Genomic DNA, 23,446 nt, shown 5'->3' with positions numbered 1-23,446 from the left:
GGTAGGTCGAGCATATTCCAGAGGACGACCCAACACCCATGAGCACTTAGTAATCTTTCAATTTAAGGAGGTATGACATTTTGCCAGGCTTTCAAATGCAAACTCATTTGAACTGGGGAAGAAAAATTCCAAGAAGCCAGGTTATTTGAAATGCCGATCATGCTAGGTTTGGGGGCCGTTTCGGCCCAACCTAAGAACTAGCTTTCTCTTGTAGTGAGAGTCTTGCCTTTTCTCCCAGCAGTTTCACAGAGTGTCTACTTCACTTCTGTTCCTTGCAGCCATATCTCCCCATTTGTTGTTCTCAACACTTTTGAATTCTGGCAACAGATTAGTATTTCCTAGAGCCACGGAGCCCTTTAGAACAGAGACCTAGCACTAGAAAACAACAATAATAATAAGGAACAAAAATAAAGCAGATTTTTTTTTAGAAAAGAAGACATCATTTATTCAGTTAAGAGAGCATTTTTTTTAAAAAAAAAATCTGCATTTTACCTCTTTTGGCAATTATCTTGACTGAGACTCTCAGATAAAAACAACAGATCAGAATCTTCTAGTCCTAGCTTCAAAGAATCCGCTCCCAAATTCTTTCATTCTGCCAGTAAGATGACACAGCAATTTTATCATTAAAGTCCAAGACACTGGACTTTACAGGGGCCTGACTTTTCCTTGCATGTATCAGTCTTAGAGAAGTCGCAGAACAGACACAGTGACAGCAGTGCCAGCAGTGTCACAAGCTGGGATCTAAGTGAGCTTGACGTGCCAGCAGGCAGGTTACGAGCAAGTACTGAAAGCAGAAATGGGAACAAATCTGAGTACACCTAGAATGTGATCGATCAGGGGAGCAGCTACATCAGAAGTGATAAGACTGGGCTCACCAGAGGGGTGGTCAGAAAGAAACTCAGGAGAAAAGGAAATGTCGTGGTGCTTGGGTTTTTGTTTTGTTTTGTTTTTTCACGTATTAAGTGCCTCCTTCCTTCCAAAGGGATGGCGCACAACTGCCGTGCACTTGCTATCCTTCCTGTAGGAAGAGAATGCCTCTGCCTTGCCTTGGCTCTCGAGTTTGGCAGTCTACTTAGCAAGTCGTAGTCAGTGGAGTATGAGCTCAAATAATGAGCACCATGTCTGTATTTAAGATGCATCGGGAGCCTCTTCCATGCTTCTTGGTTTTCTCCTCTGACATAGGAATAAGAATGTCCAATGCTGGTGCTATCCCTTTAACCAGGGTCCAGAATGGGAAGTCACGGCTGACCACAGCCTACCTGCAGTGGGGATGGGGAGATAACCCAAGTCCTTGAAATATTGCCACAACAGTGAAACTGCCTACAGAGAAGTCGGTATCTACACATGACATGTAGCTGTAACTAAAATATGTGGTCTAATCTTCCACCCTAGAGGATAGCGGGGAACATGATACCAAGAACTAGAAACATTGTAACCTCATACAGGGACAACTTATTTGGGGAAACTGACACTTAATATATTAGTTGCCAGGTACTAAATCTCGTTGTTAATAAAAAAGCTGATTGACCAATGGTTAGGCAGGGTTTGGGGGGCAGAGAGAATGCTGGGGAGAAGGACCGAGTCAGGGGAGACGTCATGAGACACAGAGCAAGCAGGGTGGGAAGTATGTACCCGAGGTAAATAGGCCTCAGGGAAGCAGGTAGATTAATAGAAATGGGTTAATTTGAGTTATAAGAGCAAGCTAAAAATAAGCCTAAGCTATTGGCTGAGCATTTGTAATCACTATTAAGTCTCTGTGTTGTTATTTGGGGGGAGCGACTGGTGGGACAGAAAAGTCCCCCTGCAACCTTCGGTTGTAGCAGACCACAGTCTCACCATGGCAGATGTGGACACACATGGTTTTTTTCTACCACCATTTTAATTATCAGACTGTGTTTATACAGTCAGTATTTTCACATAATGTCAAGTATTTTACAAAAAGGATAGCTAACTAAAACTGAGGCTCTGAGCAGGATTAATACAATAAAAATTTGATTCCATGCAATTGTTTCAGATTTCGATAGGACAGACATTATGTATGGGTGATGGTAATTTAAAGAACATGGATCTCAGGTTTAAAAGACTTGACTATATCCAACCTAAAAGGTAGAAAAGTCAGATTCTGGAGGACAAGGACCCAGGGTCTAATCTCACATTTGAGGATTAGCACCGACTAGGTATTTGGTCATGAAAGGACCTCCCTTTTCTTAATTTATTAATGTTTTCTGGTCTCTGTCTCTGTACCCTTACATTTTGTATGGTTTTTAATTGGGGTGGGGAGTAGAGTTTTTTTGTATCCCTTCCTTTCCTTTTATTCTTTCCTTTTCTATTGTTCATCCTCCTGTTCTCCTGTTTTTATCTTTTGTTCTGTAGTTTGTTGTCATTGTTTGTTGGTTTGCTCTCAGTTTCTTGAGACAACGTCTTACCGCGCAGTGGGCTGACCTGGGACTCCATATCCTCCTGCCCCAGCTGATCGGGTGTTAGATTGCAGGCACATGTCACCACACCCAGGAATTTCATCTTTTAGAGGTGGAGAGGAAAGATGTGGGAGTGTAGGGAGGATGTCCCACGTACGCCTTCTTGATCAGAATGGTTTCGTTTTCTTACTGAATTTTCTTAATGGAAAACTGAATTTAAATAAATGATTTTAGAAATAAAATATACCAGAAAATGAGAGATCTGTCCCACCACATACTATATATACATATATATATATATATTATATAGGCAATATATATGTATATATATATATATATATATATATATATATATATATTGCCTTCTCTGCCTTTCATGTCTGTCACCAGCTTTTGTGACTCTCATATAAACTTCCACCTCCCGCACCCTGGTCCTCCTGCACCACTTAGTTTCTGTGCTTAAATGAGGCCCCACTGAGTGCACAATCAGGAAGTCAAGCAGAACTGTGTGACACTGTAGTTTCAAACTCACACATGGACAGTTAAGATTACCAAGTGAGAAATCCAGAGCATTCCTACCTGTGCTATTTTAGAAGGTGATGAAGTGGGAGGACTCAGCAAATAAGCAAACCTTCCAAACATTGTTGTAGTAAATACAGTGTATTATACACAGCATGTGCGTTGTAGTAAATACAGTGTATTATACACAGCATACGAGTCGTATTGAACACTGTGATCTTGTACTACACAAGGGTTCAATTAAACAATTACTCTTCTTGAAAAGCAAATGTTATGTTGCTTCTTCCCACATGAATGCCAGCTTTATGTCTGGGAAGTGAATGTGTAAGATCTAACAATGCCCCCACTTTTTCCTAAAGAGTTCTTTCTGCCCCTTCTCTGACACACAAAGCGGTCAAGTGAAAAGATTCCACATTCTGACTTTATGTAAATGGCACATTATTCTTCCCGAGCTCTTAAGATTGGATATTAAAATGGATGCTACTACAGCTAATAGTTTTCACCCAATCACCCAACTTCTCAGTTCTAAATTTTTCTGTTGATACAACATCAGCATAACTTTTCCTGATCTCTGGTCTCTTGCTCTGGGAAGTGGTGCTATAAAACCAAAATACTTACTTTTTCAAATTTCATCATCATAAAATGTTTCTAGTTACCATAAGTATTCTTCCCCTGAATATCTTATTTAGGTTTAGTAGACATTAACATAACTTGACAATTTTAAATTCTAGCAAATCTACTTTCTCTTCTTGCGCTATCAAGGCGCACCTAATTCGGGCTGAAGGACATTCCATGTATTGCCCCAAGGTCCCTGAGGACATTCCGTGTATTACCCCGAGGTCCCTGAGGACATTCCGTGTATTACCCCGAGGTCCCTGAGGACATTCCGTGTATTACCCCGAGGTCCCTGTTGCTCCCGAATTGTGTTGTACAGCTATGGTGCCTATGTGCAGCTATGATACCCACAGTGTCTGCCTAGAGAGCAAGATCACACGGGTGCTGGGAACAAGAGACTCGTTACAGATGAAACCACACAAACTTTAGGCAGAAGCTGGGAAGGAAAAGGTTCAAATGTAGATGGCTAAAGAATCACAACCAAGTCACAGAGGCTACCGGGGGGGGGGGAGGGGGGAGAGGGTTAGGAAGACTACAGAAGGCTATTGAGACAGTTAAAAAAAAATCAGTAAAATGATGCTGCTTTTTTGTTTTGTTTTTCGAGACGGGGTTTCTCTGTGTACCAGCCCTGGCTGTCCTGGAACTCACTTTGTAGACCAGGCTGGACTCGAACTCACAGACATCCGCCTGTCTCTGCCTTCTCAGTGATGGGATTAAAGGCGCGCTGATTTAAGGAGCACTATGGAAGATCGTTTTGGTCCTGGAAAAAAATCAGCTCAACAACGAAGACCAAAGAACAACCAGGGACTTACAGCCCAGGAGCACATCAGGGAGTGGAAAAGCAGCCAGAGGAAAGAAATGCCAGAGGTAAAGGGGATTCTGGGTGAATAAACTTGACAGGATTTTGCTGAAGGCAGATCGGAGTGCTCAGGTGCCACGGATGTAAATCTGCTAAACTGATTAAGTAGGATTCAGGTTAAACATGGGTCTAAATAGCTAAGGAGAGAGGCCAAGACCCAGGGCCTAGTCAAGAAGGGAGGGACTTAGAGCAGCCTGGCTGGAGTTGAGTCAGATTAGAGTATATGTTACTGGCTGTGCATCTAGAGATGAGCTTAAAGCTGTTAGGGCTCGGTCCTCAGGTCCTCAGGGCACACAGCTGGGAAGGAAAAACACAAGGGGAGCAAAGATAAACGGAGAGGGCAAACTGGTATTCTCCTGTCAGGTCAGGAGTTCACCTCTGATGTTGGTGACCTAGCGAAGCCGGCCCGCCATCAAAACAGCCCACATACCTGCTCTCGATCTCACAGAAAAGAGGGGCCAGCAGGAGTTGGAGGGTGGCTGTCCGCCAAACACAAGAGCAAACAGATGTGTGGCGAGCGTAGATTATGTGCAGGGTTGCGAGCTGACCCACTAAATATAAAGCCTTCTGCCTGGTCCAGCTTCCTCCCAGTCTCAAGCATAAAGCTTTTGTCACCAGCCTGACTGGGAACCACGCAGAGGATTCTGGGAGGCACTGAATAAAGCTGTCAGCATGGCCAGAAGCCCTTTCACAGAAAGTCATCCTAAAATAAAGGTAGGCTACTCGGAGACAATTCCAATAAAAAAGTGTATCACCGCGCACAACTTCAATTACCATGTGCATGTGTAACACTTCCTTCAACTTTTCTAATGAATAAAACATTTGCACTAGCAAAAAAAAAGGGGGGGGGAGGCTTGCTTTACTCTTACTGAAGCTTAAGGTAATACTCAATATGTTACTAACCCAACAATTCCTTAAGCAGAAATCTACTTGAAGAGGAACTAGTCCTCATCTCTACCCAAATGCATTTTATTATCTCAGTCCTCAGAACAGCTGCTTCTACTCCTAAGGCAAAAGCATCTACGCCCCAAGCCTGCAGCCTTCTTCCTCCTGCCTGAAGCTTGCAGCAGGGCCAGCTTGTAGCAAAGCCAGCAAATCCTTCCAGCAGGGCTCTCAATCTGGACGGAGTTAAGTTACAAATGAGAATTGAGCTCAAGTTCTGTCTCACAAAGTTGATGGGCCTCATGCAGACTAGAACGGGATGTGGCATCTGATTCGAGGTAACAGCTCTGCAAACCCAGCTCTGCTCTGGGAAACACCCTCAGAGACCCTGCGTCCTCTCTGCCCTTGCAGAAAACTCCCTGAGGGAGAGCGTGACAAGCTTAGCCATGCCTGAAGCCACTCTCGATTCCCAGAGACAGGTTTCCACATACTGCTGACCCTGGCATCCCAGAGAAGTACATTCCTTCCAACTTGTCAGGAATAACAAGAGTAAGCCTGAGCACTTAGCAAATTTAATGGAACCTTCCAGAATTTGCTCCTTTTCAACTAGTTAATCTCACAGTAGCAGTACACACTGTAAGTCAACTGCTGATGAAGGTGAAAGTTATCGGTAGAAGATCAATGCTTTGCTTCTGGCCTGAACTAAACTCTAGACCACTGCAGAGGATGAAGTTGACCCCTAAGTCCCTGGGGTGGTGATGGGAAGCATAAATGGGGTAACAGGTGCTTTATCCTTCCCTGTCAAGACCCCTTACTAGTCTTCTACCCACCTCTTTGGTATGGAAGCTGTTCCCTCCTCCCTGGGACCCCATCATTTGGATTACGGTCCTGCGCGCTGTTCAGGAGAAGCCTCACTGCAGAAAGCACTGTGCCCTTCACTAGCCTGCCCCACCACGCTTTGCTCTCGTGATTCTGAGATGGGGTCTTTCTGCCTTTTGAGTAGTTGACTGGGGCTTTTCCCATCAAAAGAGCCTGAGCCCAGCTTTGTGTTGTTTAGGATCAGAGAGCTTTAAGCTGCACATGCAAAAGCACAAGATGTGCTTATCAAAGTAGGCAGGCCATGACTTTCTCCTTCCATCTAGATTTTGTTTTATTCACCCAGGATCCATAATTCTCTCTCTCTCTCTCTCTCTCTCTCTCTCTCTCTCTCTCTCTCTCTCTCTCTCTCTCCCAAAAGCATTCCCAAGGTTTGACTATATGTTCCCTGCTTTCTCCCTTTAAAGTTAAGTAAAAGGCAAGCACAGTCTAACGAAAACAAGCTGACGACTGCTCTATCTGCGTTCCTGCTGCAGAGAAGCGCTCGGATAGTCTCCATCCTCAGCAGCCGTGTCCAGGCTCATGAAAAGAGCATGATGTGCATGCAGGTGGGGACTAGTAAAGGGCAGACCTGTTTGCTCCGTCTTCCTTTGCTCTGATTAACACGCCTTAGTGCACAGATCAAAGCAAGTTCAGGCTCGTAAGGATTTCTCATGAGTGGACTTTACACAATCAAAAATATCAGCCTTTATTTAACGTGTTAAAATTACTACAGGCTGATCAAGAAAGAGCAGAAATTGCTTCTTATTAAGCACAATATTTGAAATCGAGAACTAGCATTTTTGAAGCTGCACTCCTAATTCATGAGGATGTTGCCCGTTTCAAATACTGAATAAGATCTTCCCTCTCACTCTTCTTTTTGATACCAGCAAAGATCATTTTAGTGCCAGGGATGAATTTCTTTGGGTTCTCCAAATATTCCATCAAAGTTGCTTCTGTCCAGACAATACCTAAAAGGTTGAAAATAAGTATTAAGTCTTCATGGTTACTGTTCGCTATGCCCCACACATGTGAACAGAGGGTTACCTGTCGCTCAACGGGAAGACTGTTTAGCTAATAATGTGGAGCCTGAACTACAAGACAATCCCAGAAAGAGAGTCTATTCCTGTTTCTCTGTAGGGAGCCAATAGTCACATGTTGTTTAGGACCATCAAAGACATGTCAGACACGCTGTGCCTGCACGGTGCCTAGAGCTTCTGGAATCACAGTGTCCCGTCTAGAGAAAATCTCAGGTAGCATGCAATCTAATCCAACTTTCCACTTTGAAAATGGGCAAAATGATGCCCAAAGAAGAATGTACCTTGCCCTGACATAGCAAAGCTACCTGAATTCAAGAGTTTGTGACTACTGAGTAGAGAGGTGGCTCACGGGGTAAAATAACTTTGAAGGCCTGACAACCTGAGTTCAAATCCCAGAGCCCACAGTAAGGGAGAAAATCAATTCCCCCAAGTTGTCCTCTCATCTCCATATGTAAAATGTGGCATGTATGTGCCTGTACTCGTATACACACACACACACACACACACACACACACACACACACACACACCATGGAAATCTGTCATTCGGGAATTTCAAGATGACAGACAAAGTTGTCCTCTTCTCCACCGGACAACCAGTCAAAAGGACACAAGCCACCTGACTTCCACGTGAGGGTGAACCCACAAGTATGACCAGCATCTGGTACTCCACCTGTGAAGAACTGCCACTAACTGGACCACATCTGCAACTTCATCTCCAAAGGAAGGCTCTAGGCAAGGACAGGATGGCCCAGGGACAACATCCATAGAGCCAGGACTGACACCAGCAGATGAACAGCCAAGACTGTGTTCATGCTCTACACTCCGTCTGCTCAGCTTGCTCCGTGCATTCCTCTGTGCAGTACCCACTGTCGACTCCCTCCACGCTTCACTCTGGTCCTGTGTCCCTCTGGTCTTCCCATACTGTTTCCCTTTCCCTTCTCAGACAACACAGGCAGCCGTGTCTGCCACTCTTCGTCTCAGCCCCTAACCCTGGGAATGCCCGGCATCATTTGATTTCCTTCCTTTGTGGTCAGCTCAGACATTGCCACCTCCTCTCCCAATCTTTGCCCCTAATGCTCCTTCCTCAACACAGCTTTCGCACCTCTGCTTTGTATCTAACCACCCAGTACTAATTACCCTGATTAGCTAATCTGTCTGTTTCTTTTTTCTTTCCCCTTTACTCAAAGTGCCTAATATATCAGCGCACACAGTGCACCGTGACTCTACTCCTCCCAATCCGTGATGCCTAAGAGACAGTATTCTCTCATTTAATTCTCGCCACACGTTCATAGCAGGCCTGCCTTTTGATAGAGCTATTTTTGTAGACTTTCTAAACAGGACTCCAGTTCCTCGAGAAAGAAAGCCAGCAACTGATAAAAGCGACCTCATGAACTGGAAAGGCTTTCTATGTACAGGAGAGGAAACAACTGACCGGGCGGCACACAGCTCTGGCGCCATTTTCAGTTCAGTTCAGTTCAGTTCAGTTCAAATGTGGTTTATAATTAGACTAGAAATTAGGACCTTCCGACTTCACTGTCAAAACAATATTACTAAAAAGACACATGAGGAAACAGTTTAAAAGTTTGTCAAGATGAGTGTACAGCCCAGAGGTAGAGTATGCTCCAAGCATGGATGAAGCCCCGGGTTCAATTCCCAAGTACCACACAAATTCAAGAACCATATAAATGAAAGCAACAAATGTGACTTAAAAATTGGTTTCCTCAGTAACCTAACAACTGGAAATCTCACTGCACTAACCAAAATGCAGCTCTGACCCTAACTGTCCACAGTCAGCACACACTCCACAGCCTTCTGGAAGAAGGCTTTTATTTTAAAAACTATAAGGATTTGGGGGGAAGGGATCTGGCCACCCAAACTTCTGAATTCCCACAACCTTCTGATGTCCGGTGATTCATTAAGAACAGCTCTCAGGACTCAGGAATGCAGTACACCAACAACCATTATAGAGGCTATGCATCAGGGGCAGGGTCTAGGAGACCCACACAGCAAGGACTGGAGGGTCCCAAATGCACAGCTTCCAGACAATGCTTGTGAAGGATCAGGACCTCCTCTCTCCGCCAGAGTGCTGGTTGGTAAGGAGCGTCCAATGGGGGTTTCAGTACATAAACATGACAGACAGGCTCACTGTAACATGATAGAACCCAGTTCCAGAATCTCGATCCCCACTCTGCCCCCAGAAGTCTACCTGATATCCCTGAGCATGAGGCACAATTATCTAACTTCATCATTGGTCCTTCCAGCAAGGTCAGCCCCTATCCTAAAATGATCTAGGAGCCCAACCAGAATCTAGGAATGATGTCATCGCATCAGCAAGAGTCGGGTCCTGGTCCCCGGGACTAACAAGATAACAAAGATCATCCTTTCACTTAGGAAATTCCAGATTTTACAGAGTCCCTTACAGAAACCCAAGAGAAGAACAAAATCCTTTACTACACAATACCTGCTTGCCAGCATTTTTGCACATCCTGAATACAGTAACAGTGCAGCTCTGACTCAACATCCCTAGTTTTATCCTCAGGACTTACATAGTGGAAGGAGAGAACCCACTCCTGCAAACTGTCTGTGATCTCCACATGTGCACTGGGCACTTGTGTACACACACACACACACACACACACACGACAAAGTGGAGATCGAAACCACGTGCTGGAGTCACCATCAGAATTTTCGTGAAGTTCTGATACTTGTTACAATTTTGATGGGCCTTGAAAGCATCATTCCCGGCGGAGGAAGACAGACACAAACAGTAGCATGTTACAGGATTCCTTGCACACGAAGCAGTCAACATGCGAATCCATAGAGACACGGAGCAATCTAGCAGTCATCGAAGAACAGAGCTGGAGGGAGAGGGGCTACGAAACAGATGAAGGTGCTATGGTGTGTTTTGTTCTGAAAAGTTCTGAAGACCAGACATACATAGCAGCACACACCTCCATCCTACACTCAGGAGGCAGAAGCAAGGGAATCTCTGTGAGTTCAAGACTAGCTTGGTCTACATAGTGAGACCAGTCTCAAAAGAATAAATAGATGGATGGATGGATGGGTAGATGAATGGTAATAAACAAGCAAGCAAACAAACAAGCAAAGTTTTGTAGCCAAGGAGAGGTGATGATGGTACAGTATCATGAATGCTAAATGTTAATAAGTTACATACTCTAAAACAACTAGCTAAATGTTGCGTGAATTTCACTCGAATTTAAAAAAATAAAATAGCCTACGTACCTATAATTCTAGCACTTGCAAGACAATCATAGTGAATTTGAGGCCAAGCTGGGCTATAAATGAGTTCAAAGTCAGTCTGGACTATACACTGAGACCCTAGTCAGATACAAGTGCTCTGAGATTCTGTTCTGCGTGATGTGAGGGCACCAAGAACGGTTCAAAAGAGAGTTGTACTTCAAGAATATTTGCTGTACTAATCTAAGTCTATTATATACACTTGTGCACACACATGCACGAAACCAACTGTTTTGCACGGATACTATAGTTTTTCCTAGCTGTCTTTAATCTCAATTCTAAAAAGCTTTCTCACTTTACTGTTTAACTCCCTTCTACCAACCAATACCAAATTGTTAAATATATTTTCAAACTTTATATTCCCAACACTGCTAAGAATCACTACTACAAATACAATCACTACTGCTATCATGCCATTAAAATGTTTTCTTTTTTAGACTTAACCCACACTTTCTCAAGATAAATGTAACAAAATTAACATATAAAACAGTCTACATGGGCAAATCCTATGCCATGAAAGACTTGAGTCTTCTGGTTGGAAGGATAACAAGCTATCTAAATCCAGATCTATGGCAAAAACCAGCATTTCAGTAAACAGAAGCATGGGAGTCTATTTCCAATGCAAGAGTTAGGCAAACACTTCCACACCAGACCCTGAACAGTCTTTCCTGCAACAAAGTCTCTGAGCATCTCCCGCCGCTCCTGGCCTTTACCTTTGTTCTTGTTTGCATCGGTATAAGAAAATCCTGGTGCTTGTCCTGTCTTCCGGCCGAAAAGGCCCCAGAGGTTTGGACCGGTCTTGTGTTTCCCACCTTTCTCCACCGTGTGGCACTGAGCACATTTCTGAACAAAGATCTTCTTGCCTGCTTCAGCATCTCCCATTTTGTTCTGCGATGAGACCTTAAGTCACAGACCAAAGACAACAGCAGATTTGAGAACCTGGAAAGAAAACTGGGAGGAGAAAGGATCCCGTTACTCTGATTGAAGGAAATGTCAATAACATTAAGCAAACAATAGCATTTAATGTAATGCGCTTTAATGTCTGAGTGTTTGGAAACACAGATGTATTACAGCATCCAGCTTTATAGACACTTCAGTCTTCTCATTCATCAGACTTTTGCTGTTGATCTGATCACACTATGTAACCCTGGCTGTCCTGGGACTCTCTGTAGACCAGGCTGGCTCAAACTCACAGTGATCCACCTGCATCTGTTTCCCAGATTAAAGGTGTGTGTCATCACAGCCACCTAATCATAATCAGACTTATTTCAAATTTTTAGTCATAGCTTCTTCATATACTCCTATTGATATAAACCTGGTTTTACTGCAGCCTTCAGACAATTATATTGATTTAAATGCATATGCAAAAATGCTGTGTGACACGGACATCCCTTTACTTAGAAGAACAGAACAAACATGAAAGGTAAATGTGTTACTTACACACTCATCACAGCAGCCATGCATAGGAGATTAAAATCAATCAGAAAAAAGCAAGGCCTCTATAAGATAACATGTAACATGACTTTTGTACTTACTTTATTTGTAATCCAGTCTACCAGATTAGAACAAGTATTACCTGAAAGTAATAAAAAATGACATTACTGAGCTCAGGCACTGGAACATAGTATCAATGTAGCATAACATATATGGTGTTAAGTGGAGACAATCTTGTTGTGTAGCAAGAGATACAAAGAAGATTCTGAACTAAGGTGCTTCAGCGACTGTCAAAAATTTAGTTGGACAGCTAAATAAATGCTTCTTGTCCAAAATGGCATGAAAAGAAAATAATTACAACTCCATAAACTGAACTCTGAAGTCCGGGGATGGTTCAGCGGGTATTGCGAACGGAGTCCCTGGCATCACCACCCAGAGCATGCCTTTCACCTGCTGCTATGAAAATGGGAACAGGAACTTCTTGAGAGCCTGGCAAGCCAGCCTAGCAAGCAAGGCTCTGGGCTTACGTGAGAGAGCCTGTCTCTAAGAGGAAGATGGAGAAATGATCAAGGAAGACATCCCAGTATCATCCTCTGGCCTCCATATATGTCTGCACAAACAGGCTCAACCACACACACACGCATACAGCACACACACACATGCACGAACACAGAGCACACTGACATGATAAAGGTTGGCCTACCTGGGCTGTGTTTCCCTGCACTTTGTGTTCTGTGAAGAATGAGAACAGGGGAGTTCGTGATTAAGATGGATTTAAACATAACAAATTACTATTACTAAAATCATGACATTCTTTGACAATACAGTCCCAAGAATATATTTGTTTACATAATCCCACTAAGAAACAAAATATTTACATCAGTTAATCTGACAAGTTTGGAAAACACAGTATTGAATAATAAAAGTCACTACACAAAGGTGAAAGCAGCATTTTCCTCACTTTTAAAATCTGACCAGGAGCCAATAACCATCATTAATCCACATCAAAAAAGAAGGCAAATCAGTGTGCAGCATTTAAAAGCAAACAATTTAGCACTCAGTCATTAGGTGTGAGAGAAAACTTACTTTATGGAAGAGAGGTTGACAAAATTCCAAATAATAGTCAAGACACTGCAAAAATTTTCAAAACGCAGTGGGTCTTTGATTAAAGCCATAAAAGAGAGAAATTCCTCTGCAGAAGAAAACGTATGACAATTTGTAAAATATGTACATTGTAACTGTAAAGTCTGTATCGTGAAGAACAAAACACCATCAAAGGACTCCCCCAGAGTCTTTTTCATGACCTTCTATACAAGGCAGACTGAGCTGTGCCAATTAAATGTTACTAGTAATTTGGGAAACTCTCCAGATTTCTCATCAAAGTCACGTGCCAAAAATACTTACGCTCAGTGCTCAACCAGCATCAGTCATGGCGTGACTTTTACTGTCACTGTCTTTAGTCATAGACTATTATTGCTGGAGCAGACACTGACAGTCCTGTTCCAGGGAAAATAAAACCAAGACATTCAGCAATGGCAAGTAAGAAACTGATTCCTCATGAAACCAGTTGATACTCTATCGGTATTTCCTTATTTACTGCTGTCTTTGGTTTGTTCGAGACAGTCTTTTTAGGTGGCCTCGCAGTTTCTGTAGTGAGAGCTGGCTGGCTTCGAACTCAGTCCTCCTGCCTCAGCCGTTAGCGTGCAGGTTATAGGCTCCGTGACCACAACTGGCTTTTACCAGTACTTTGTATGCAAGAAGAAACAGGTAAAGGTGTGACGTGAACTATGAGAACCAACTATTCACCTGAGTCTGAAGTAGTCTCAGTACTAACGAACAGCAAGAGTGAGACACTCTTGCGTGCCCTGAGTTCTAAGCCAAGTGTGCCGTGAACTCAGTGGATCCCCACAGCTCTGAGTCGGTTACTGCTCATGTTTTCCTACATCCGAACAAAACAAGGAAGGCACATGGAAATCAACCTGGTGCAGGTCGCAGCTGATGAGTGGTGTGAAAGAATGGGACGGAGTAGCATTAGATCTCTAACCCTGCAAGTCTGCCTCCCTTTGAGTAACTCTGTTGAATACAGTAACTGAAACCCTATATATGCTTATACCCCACCCAAACTATCACTTAAAGAGTGAGTGAAATCAGCCCCTCCAGGGCAGACCTCATGTTCAGTAGCTGATCAGCATACATTGGACTCTAGTTTTTTATGTGTGTGTTTTTATTTCGTTACAGTTTGGTGTAGGTTTTTGTTTTTTTTTTTCCTTTGGGGTGGTGTTTTATTTTATTGGCTTGGGGTTGTTACATTGGGTTTTTGTTTTTTGAGAAAGGATTAAGTTGGGTGAGTAGGGATGGGTAAAGGATCTGGAAGGACTTGGGGAAGGGAAAGAATATGATCAAAATATATTTAAGTTTTATTTTATTTGGTTTTTCAAGATAGGGTTTCTCCGTGTAACAGTCCTGGCTGTGCTGGAATTCTCTGTAGATCAGGCTCGCCTCGAACTCAGAGATCTGCCTATCTCTGCCTCCAAGTGCTGGGATCAAAGGCATTTACCACCACCATCTGGCTGAAAATTGTTTTAAATAATAAAAAAGGAAGATTGTATGATTTGTTGTTGTTTATTTGGTTTTTTTGTTGTTTGTTTTACATTTTAGTGGTGCTAGGGATCAAACCAAGGGCTCACACACACTCGGTAAGTCCCCTCTTACTTTTCAGTCCTTAAGTAGTTTTTAATACTGCTGTCTACCATGGACTATGTCTAACTTTCCACAGCCAGAAGAGAAATGTAAGAGCAATGAAGACATCAAGAAAGCCTTTAAATTTTACAAAATCCAAATAATTCAACTGGTGGAGGAGGGAGGGGAAGCTCACTAGAATACTTTAAGGATAAATAGTAAACACATACAAAAACCCACGAACAGAATTTCCCATGTGCTTGTATAAGGCGGCCCCTGGCAATGCTGAAGCATGCATGTGTAGCCTGTACATGGTGGTTCTTGCTGAACTTGTCCATATTGGATTTCATGGTCCTAATTCATAAGGACTACTGACCAAATGGCTCAGCGGTTAAGAGCATCCAAAGGTCCTGAATCTCAGCAACCACATGGTGGCTTACAACCATCTGTAATGAAATCGGGTGTCCTCTTAAGGAATAGACCTGGTCAGTCGTCCTCATCAACTTAGACCATAAAACCCAACATGGACAAGTTTAACAGAACCGCCATATACGGGCTGCCCGTGTATGCTTCAGCATTGCCAGGGCATAAACTTCATTTTCAGTTTTCTTTGTATAAGGTGGGGTGAGGTAATGTGACCGAGGAAATCTCACTCTACCAGCCCTTCACCGGTATCTACAGTCACAGCCCTTGAGAGTGGCCGTGACACTATGAACTGGAACAAGAATCCAGCTTCCCAAATGCCCAGGCCTTCGCATCGATGCCAACCTCTGCCCAACATCAGCGGAAAGCTTTTTTGAGCCATGCATCCCACCCGGGTATCAGAGGCACGACAGGCAGTCCTAATCGACAGTATACTGGATTGGTTCTGCCGAGCTGGGGACCGTTGAACGCTCCTCTCTGGGTACATCTAGGCCCTCGTTGCATCTGCCCACAAGCAGGGCTCACAGGGCAAATCTGCCCAGCCCACTCTCTTCTAATCGGCCAGCACCTACCACAATCACAGCAGAGGTGCCCTGTGCCACCCTTGGTCCCCTGATGCAGTGAGGCCAAGATCTAAGGTGCCGCCTCTGTGCCCAAGGACTCCTAGAGACCAGATCCAGCACCAGCTGATGGCCGGCTCCATCCTCGCTGCTGATTGGCTGAAAGATCCCGCGGAACTCCCAACTCTCGCAGAGGCTGGATGGCCTCCAAATCTAACTGCCTCTAGTCTGATATTTTGTTTGTTCAACGTTTACCTAGAAAGTCTCTGTACCCTTATACTGTGTATAAACGTGGAGTGGCAGCTGTTTTATGAATAGTCCAGGAACATTTTGTGGCTACAATCAAATCACATTAACGAAATGCTTGCTCTAAGCAAAACATCGTACCAACCAAACTCAAAGGGCAAATATTGAACCCTGCATGCCCAACCGTTCATGAATTACAATCTCACTGTGGCCAGAGGTTAAAATTACAACAAACAGGAATTATTGCAATATAAACTCAATGTAGTGGCACAATCCTGTACACCTACCCTCAGGAGACTGAGGCAGGAGGATCACCATGAGTTCTAGGTCAGCTTGTTCTAGGAAGTGAGACCTTGTCTCGAAAAGCATTAAGAAAAGCATTGCCAATAAGCGACATGAAAATTCAATAACATAGGAACTGACAGCCGGGTTGCAAAATACTAATTGCCACGAGTAGTTTAGAGAAGAAACTGAGATGGATAAAAAGTTCTAGAGACGCAAAGGAAGGTGACAGAGAAGGAAGGGCTGAGATAAAGGGCAATGGGACTAAAGGAAGAAAGTCGAGAAAGTCAACGCTGTGTCTAGAAAAAATAGTGGGGAGACTGCCTTCTCTGTGGTCACACACAGAGAAGTAAGAATATCAAAGTAATTTTCTATAATGATCGAATAATCAAAGTTCTTGGAAATGCACTAGTGAGAAGTACGTGCGTTAGGTTGAATACAAGGACTGCAATGTTTTCACTCCCTAGAGCAGTGCTGTCTCACAGCCCTTTCTGTTTCAGGAATAGTCTGTGTGGGCATTGTTAGAAGTCACAGACGGCTCCTGATCACTGGAAATACGTCTAATTAGACGGAGGAACTTGATCTGTAACTATTTCGATCATTCTTAATCATAAGCAATTGTATTCTAATTTAAATAGCCATAGTAACCAAATAATTGATGGAAACTACTCTAAATGACACCTATGAGTTTCGTCCTCCAGTCTACACACTTTAAAGATGCCATCTAATTGAATCAGATGCCTTTCAAAGGCATGCAAACTGAAGGAGACTAGCATTTCGTGTGTGTGTGTGTGTGTGTGTGTGTGTGTGTGTGTGTGTGTTTGTGTGTACGCATGCGCACACACTATAGGCCAAGCTAAGGGTTTTTATATTCACAAACCTTAGCCAAAAGCTTACCCATGGAGCAAATGGAGGCTTTGGAGAACTTATTCGTATAAGACAGTCTAAAGATTGTCTCTTGATAATGATTAAATATCAGTGATAAAAACCTAGAAAATATTCACGTAGTGTAAAATTTTTATTAATGTAAAGTTTGAAGATTAGTGTATCAACGAAGCAAAGTTTATTGCACTTTCAGTGTGAGATGTTTTGTGAAACTGATAAAAATGTATTATTTTCTTTTTGCATTTCAAAAGCAAGTCACAACATTACACAATGTTACCTCTCTCTGCCGTGGGCTCTCTTCCCTTTCTTGGTGCTGGCAATTAAATGTAAGGCCTTTCACCTGCCAATCAGGTTATGCAGTGAAGCTGCATTCTCAGCACCTCAGCTCTCAAGTTAGAAAAAGAAATTTCTGAGATTTGGGGATAAACAATGTCAGAAGACAGCTCGAGTACATAACTCTAGGCTATATGTTTTAAAGTCTTGAAAAATTTAATCTGCAGATCCCCAGCCCTCTTCTGACCCCCAGATACTTAGGATGTTTTAGCTGCACGTAGTTCATGTTCAAAGACGGTTTGGACAAATGTTTTGAACAAAATTTTGAAACCTGATAGCTCCTTCCCATCTGTCATGAGGCGAGTAGCCACATATTCCCATATTCCCATCCCTATAATAGCCTTCCTCACCACAGGCCTGGAAAATTCAAGGAGTCCAAAAACCATAAGTTAAAAAACAAATCCTTCCTCCATCAGTGTCTGGCAGTGTCTGGTCACAGCAATGAAATTTCCGACTAATACTGAAAGTGAGTACCGTGGAAAAGGGGTTCACGCTGGGCTTAAGTCTAACGAGATGGCTCCTAAACCTTGGAAATGGTCTGTGGAAGAGCCGTGGAGAAGGCTAGAGAGACCCTCGGATTCTGTAAGCAGAATTTAGCGGTGAGCCTTGTGGAAGCTCGGGAGACCAAAATACCAATAGAAGTGTGGGCACTAAAAGCTATGTTCAAAGATTTCAGGTGAGGGTGAGGTTTCGTCTGTGGGGAATGCAGTATCAGTCATTCATGTTACATTCTGACAGACGGTTTGTCTACATAGTGTCCATTTCCTGAGACTCCGAGCGAGACTAAATTTTAAAGTGATGGCCTTTTAAATTTAAATTAATGGCTGAGCAATGGCTCAGCAGTTAAGAGCACTGGCTGCTCTTCTGGGAACCCTGGTTTAGAGTTGCAGCACCCATATGAACGCTAATAACTGTAACTCCAGTTTCCGGGGGATCTGATGCCCTCTTCTGGCTCCCACGAGCACTGCATGCACCTGGTGCACAACAAACAAACATGCAGTCAGACTATCGATGCACATAAAACAAAAATAAATCCCTTTTTAAAATGTGAGCAATGGATGGCTTAATTAATTTGGCAGGGGAAATTTCAAGACAGCGGGGCAGACTTGCTAAGGCATCAAGAATACTGGCTGCTTTTAGCTGGGTTTACAGTGAGGATCAGGAGCAAAAAACTCAGGCTAGAACTGAAAATTAATTAATTAATTAATTAAAAGGCCATCACTTTGAAATTTAGTCTCGCTCGGAGTCTCAGGAAATGGACACTATGTAGACAAACCGTCTGTCAGAACGTAACATGAATGACTGATACTGCATTCCCCACAGACGAAACCTCACCCTCACCTGAAATCTTTGAACATAGCTTTTAGTGCCCACACTTCTGTACAAAGTGTGTATTCTAAAGAACAGAGTGCCAATTTTCTTTTAAAGCCAAATGCTTTGTGTTGCAAGCAACAATACAAGGGAAAGACCCCTTAGGGCAGTGGCTTCTCAGCCTCCCTATAGTTTCTCATGCTGTGGTGACCCCCAACAATACAATTATATTGGTTGCTACTTCGTAACTGTAATTTTGTTACTGTTATGAATCATAATGCAAATATTAGTGTTTTCTGATGGCCTTACATGACCCTTGTTAAAAGGCCATTTGACCCCAAAGGGGTCACAACCCCACAGGTTAAGGAGCATTGTCTTAAGGGCATTTCAAGAATTGGCCAGATCCCATCCAGTGTTTTCCTGGGGTGGGTTGAGTGGGGTATACCTTCAAGGGACTATTCTCACACTAAGTGACCCAGGAAGTTATTTCTACAGGATTCTTTCCATCCTGCTCAGTTGCCTGGCCCTGGGGGGGGGGGGGGGGCACTTCAGCTGCAGTACATGAAGACCTAACTGCCATTTCAGCCGAGTGCAGACCTTGGCACCAGCCACATGGTACTTGTATGCACTGTGTTAAACTTTGAGAGATGTTGGACCCGGTTTCAAATGAAGACCTGAGAAAATAGCACACATTTGTGTCAAGGTTGGCAAGGCTTGCAGGAAGCTCTCAGAGGGTACTGAGTGAACCTGGGAGGGAGAGGCTGGAAACATGGAAATCCTGAGAGAGAGATGCTAGGAAAGCCACCCAGCTGCCACAAAATGCTGCATGCAGTGAACATAGCCAGCCCAAGATAAGGCCATTGTAGGTCACAAATCACAGGGCTAAGACCACGAGAACTTGCCTTACACGGTTTTGAACATCCGTCCTTTGCTTTAGGCCTTGTTTTAACCCCATCGTCCCTTCCCTTGTCCCACTCCTTTCTATGACGTAAATGTCATTCTGTGCCACTATACACTGAAGGTATCTATCATTTTATCTTATTTTATTTTATAGATGTTTGCAGCTAAGAGTTCATTTTTCCTTGAATTTTAAAAAGTATTCTATGTTTCTTTTGAGCCTACATCTCACTGTATGCCCCTGCTGGCCTTGAACTTGCTGTCCTCCTGCCTCCAGCCCGCAAGTGATGGGATTACAGGGGCACACTATATAGTCAGCTTTGAATGTGGGCAGTGTTGGAGCTGTGAAGAGACCCTTACACACGAGCTTTGGAGTTTCTGGCTTTAACGACTACTGGACGCGAACTAATACCTTTCGCATTAGGAGATGGCCGTGTGCCTTTGGGTACGAGGAAGGGAAGGCTGTGTTGTTTTTTTGTTTTTGTTTTTGTTTTTGTTTTTGTTTTGTTTTGTTTTTCGAGACAGGGTTTCTCTGTGGCTTTGGAGCCTGTCCTGGAGCTAGCTCTGGTAGACCAGGCTGGTCTCGAACTCACAGAGATCCACCTGCCTCTGCCTCCCGAGTGCTGGGATTTGAATGTGAACTGTCACCTCACAGCCTCACGGACTGAATGCTTGTCCCCATCTGGGAGGAACTCTGGGAAGCAGTGCCTGTAAGTCCCAAGTCCCGATCCCTGGCCTCCATCTTTGGAGGCCCCGTCCCTGTGCCCGTCAAGCCTTGACCCCTCCCCGGAGGAGGGTCAAAAAAGCCCGCCAAAATCTTGATCACTCCCCCCCCAGTCTATTTAAACTGCTTTCCCAGAAAGTTCCCACGTGGTCTCTTTCCTCCCACCCCCACCCTGGTCGTGTCCGTGGCTTCCCGGTTCCCCCTGGGGCCACCCGAGAGCGCAGGAATCCCATTAAACCTGGATATTTTTTAATTTGGCTTGTTGGGATTTGGCTTGATTGGGATTTTTGAATCAGCCGAGAGCTCGCGTTAGGAAAATTCCTAACAGAGCCTAGCTGAGGAGTAGGTCATTAAGGACATGCCTTTCAAGATTGTGCCTGGTGCCTAGGTACCTTTTCCCTGCTTAAAAAAGCAGGAAGCCTCTGCCATGTGTTCCTCCTGCCATGTTGTTCCGCCTTACGCCAGTCCCAAATCAGTAAAGCTGAGGACTAGGGGTTGCAACCCCTAAAGAAGTGTGTTAGAAAGAATCTTTTCTGCCTGCAGAAAATAAGATAAATTTGTTATTGTGTCATGACTGGGAGGTGAAGTGTTCTGACTTGGGTATGGTGACACTTACGTCACCCGAGTCCCCATGGATGAATTGCCTGAATGCCTACCGCACTTAAACCTAGAAGTCTCTCTTCAGGGAGCTAGAAGAAACTTTCAGCTCTAAGGCAGGTGAAGGAATACCAGACAGTTTCTAACTTCATATTAAAGCCTCCTGCTCTTACGTACTGGGCAAGAAAAAAAAAATTGTTTCCTTCCCTGATCAACTGGTGGTCAGTCTTGTTATTGGCTCCACAATTTGAAGAAGAAAAAACAACCCTGGTTGGGGGCAAGATCAGGAAAATGTGATGAATATACTAAAACCTATCTAACAGAACTATTTAAATGGGTGGATTTAGAATTGAGGCTCAATAAATTAGTTTAAAATAAATAAATCACAGGAAAGAAGTGTGCTTATATTTTAGCAATGTAAACATATGCTTCTTTCTTCACTCAAATATGTGATTTTTTCATATGTTTGGGTGCTAAGGAAAAATGTCTTTTCGATAATTTTCCAGTGCTTTTCTTTAAGGAAATAATAATATAAGCTTTAAAACTTCAGGGTACAAATTAGTACAGTTTACTTATTTTATAGCCTTTGCAGTCTAAAAAGTTTACCACTAGATGGCGCGGGTGTGCATATGGTCTTACTGGTAATCTTTGCACTTCCTCACATCAGTAAAAGGATTCCTTTCTTTCACTTGCCTTGACAGGTCTTCCTAAGAGGAGGGACAGAGGAAAGATATGACAAGCTGCTTCCTGTTTCTTTCTAAGCTCCATGAAAACAGAACACTCCCTTTGCAGACACAGGACATAATGATTACTGTAAGAGATGACTGTAACCCCTGTGTCAAATTCATTGTAACAATCCGCAATTCCTGACTCTTAGCATCAGCTACACAACACAGAAGGCGTGGATACTAGAGTCGAAGGGAACTAGAAGATTAGCCTCTCTGTCTTTGCACACATATTGTTTCATTTGGTCCCTAAACTATTAGCTCTATGTATCATTACACAAAGTTAAACTGTTAACTTTGGGCAGAAAAGAAAGAATGGTCATTTTGTTTACTACTTTGTCTCTTGTGTCTTCAACACATAATTAAAATTTAAAAACATTATTTTCCAAGTGTGGTGGCACACATCTAATCTATAATCCCAGCACTTGAGAAGCTGAGGCAAAGCTTTAAAGTTCAACACCAGCTTATGCCAGAGAGTGAGACCGTGTGTCAAAATATTGTTAAGGGGCTGGGCAGATGGCTCCGTGGTCAAGACACACACATATTGCAGCTCACAAACATCTGTAAGTTCAGTTCCTGGGGATCCAGTGCCCTCTTCTGACCTCCACAGGTGTTGTATCTAAGTGGTGCACAGACATACATGAAGGAAAAACACTCATATACATAAAATAAAAATAAATAAGAGTCTCCAGAAAAAATTAAAGTTAATGAATTGAATGAATAGACTTCACCAATTACGTCTGACAGCTAACTGCTCCACTATTTCTACTCTGCAGCTGACATGTCTGGAGCCGGAACTACACAAGGAGTTTACAGGATCTTGTGATAAGATGGTTCTTGTTCTACCGCCGAGTGTCTACCTCCTGGCCCACAGCTGGCACACAGCAAATGTGGATGCACTTGACTTCGTAGGACAAGCTCCCCCAAGTCTTCTGCTTGACCATCCCCAACTTCTGGCTCTGTGTCCTCGGGGCATCCAGAATGAGGACAAATCCTGATAAATCAGTTTCATGGTGGCTCCTGCCCTGATGTCTGACCGCTGTTAATATCTACCCCTCTGACCAGCCTGCAGCCTGAATTCTGTGAAGCAGGTCTAACAAGAGTCCCCTTTACCTCTGATCTTCAGTAATTTTTCATTTACTGGCTTCCATACTGCCCCGTTATAAATCTCCACTTCTCTTCCTGGAACCAAGTCGTCTCTCTCCCTTGCTGCAAGTCCTCTGTACCTGTCACGATGGACCCTTATGAGCAAGGTCTACCTTTTTATTATTATTTTTAGTTTGGTGGTTTTGTTATTGTTTTATTTTTTATTTATTTATTTATTTATTTATTTATTTTATTTTTTTTGGTTTTTCGAGACAGGGTTTCTCTGTAGCTTTGGAGCCTGTCCTGGAACTAGCTCTTGTAGACCAGGCTGGCCTCGAACTCACAGAGATCCGCCTACCTCTGCCTCCCGAGTGCTGGGATTAAAAGCGTGCGCCACCACCGCCCGGCTATTGTTTTATTTTTGAGACAGAGTGTTGCCCAGATGCTAGCCTCGAACTCACTATGTCATCTGATTCTGCCTAACAGGCATGTGTCACCACTTCCAGTCTCTCTCTTACAAGGGTGAAGAATAATCGTTTCGTAACGTCACTATTTTTGGCTTAGAAGAAACCAGACGCCAGCTTTGGGAAGACTTAAGCATCTGGCAAGTGGGGTCTTTCTGGCCTCAAGGCAGCTCGGTTTGCACAGGCTGACCCTCTGTTTGCATGGGACTGAAATGTAGGGCTGTTCAGAGTCCACCGTGGCGCCAGGGGGCGCTGCAGAAGGTTCCCGGAAGCCGAACTCGCTCACGGGGATGGCACCTGCTTCGGGGCTCCGCGCTCTTCCGGAAGCGGAGGTGTGCACCGGCCGCGGCGGG

The 23,446-nt window shown here is 43.7% G+C and overlaps 1 protein-coding gene across 1 annotated transcript; it reads right to left on the bottom strand.

The window, feature by feature from the left end:
* Positions 1-6,969: 6,969 nt before the first annotated feature.
* LOC119819008 (cytochrome c, testis-specific) lies at positions 6,970-11,329 on the bottom strand. Its single transcript, XM_038336972.1, has 2 exons — positions 11,161-11,329; positions 6,970-7,118 (listed from the first exon to the last, which is right to left on the bottom strand). The coding sequence occupies exons 1-2, from the start codon at positions 11,327-11,329 to the stop codon at positions 6,970-6,972; spliced, it is 318 nt and encodes a 105-aa protein (XP_038192900.1).
* Between the last annotated feature and the right edge of the window lie 12,117 nt (positions 11,330-23,446).

The sequence above is a fragment of the Arvicola amphibius genome, chromosome 7 (assembly GCF_903992535.2).
Source record: "Arvicola amphibius chromosome 7, mArvAmp1.2, whole genome shotgun sequence".
NCBI lineage: Eukaryota > Metazoa > Chordata > Mammalia > Rodentia > Cricetidae > Arvicola > Arvicola amphibius.
Note: the sequence above shows the minus strand (reverse complement) of the source record. Positions and strands in the feature narration are given on the sequence as shown.

Coding starts and splice junctions, on each gene's coding strand:
- LOC119819008 (XM_038336972.1), bottom strand. CDS start 11,329: ATGGGAGATGCTGAAGCAGGCAAGAAGATCTTTGTTCAGAAATGTGCT. Junction 7,119..11,160: donor CGATGCAAACAAGAACAAAG/GTAAAGGCCAGG, acceptor TCAACCTTTTAG/GTATTGTCTGGACAGAAGCA.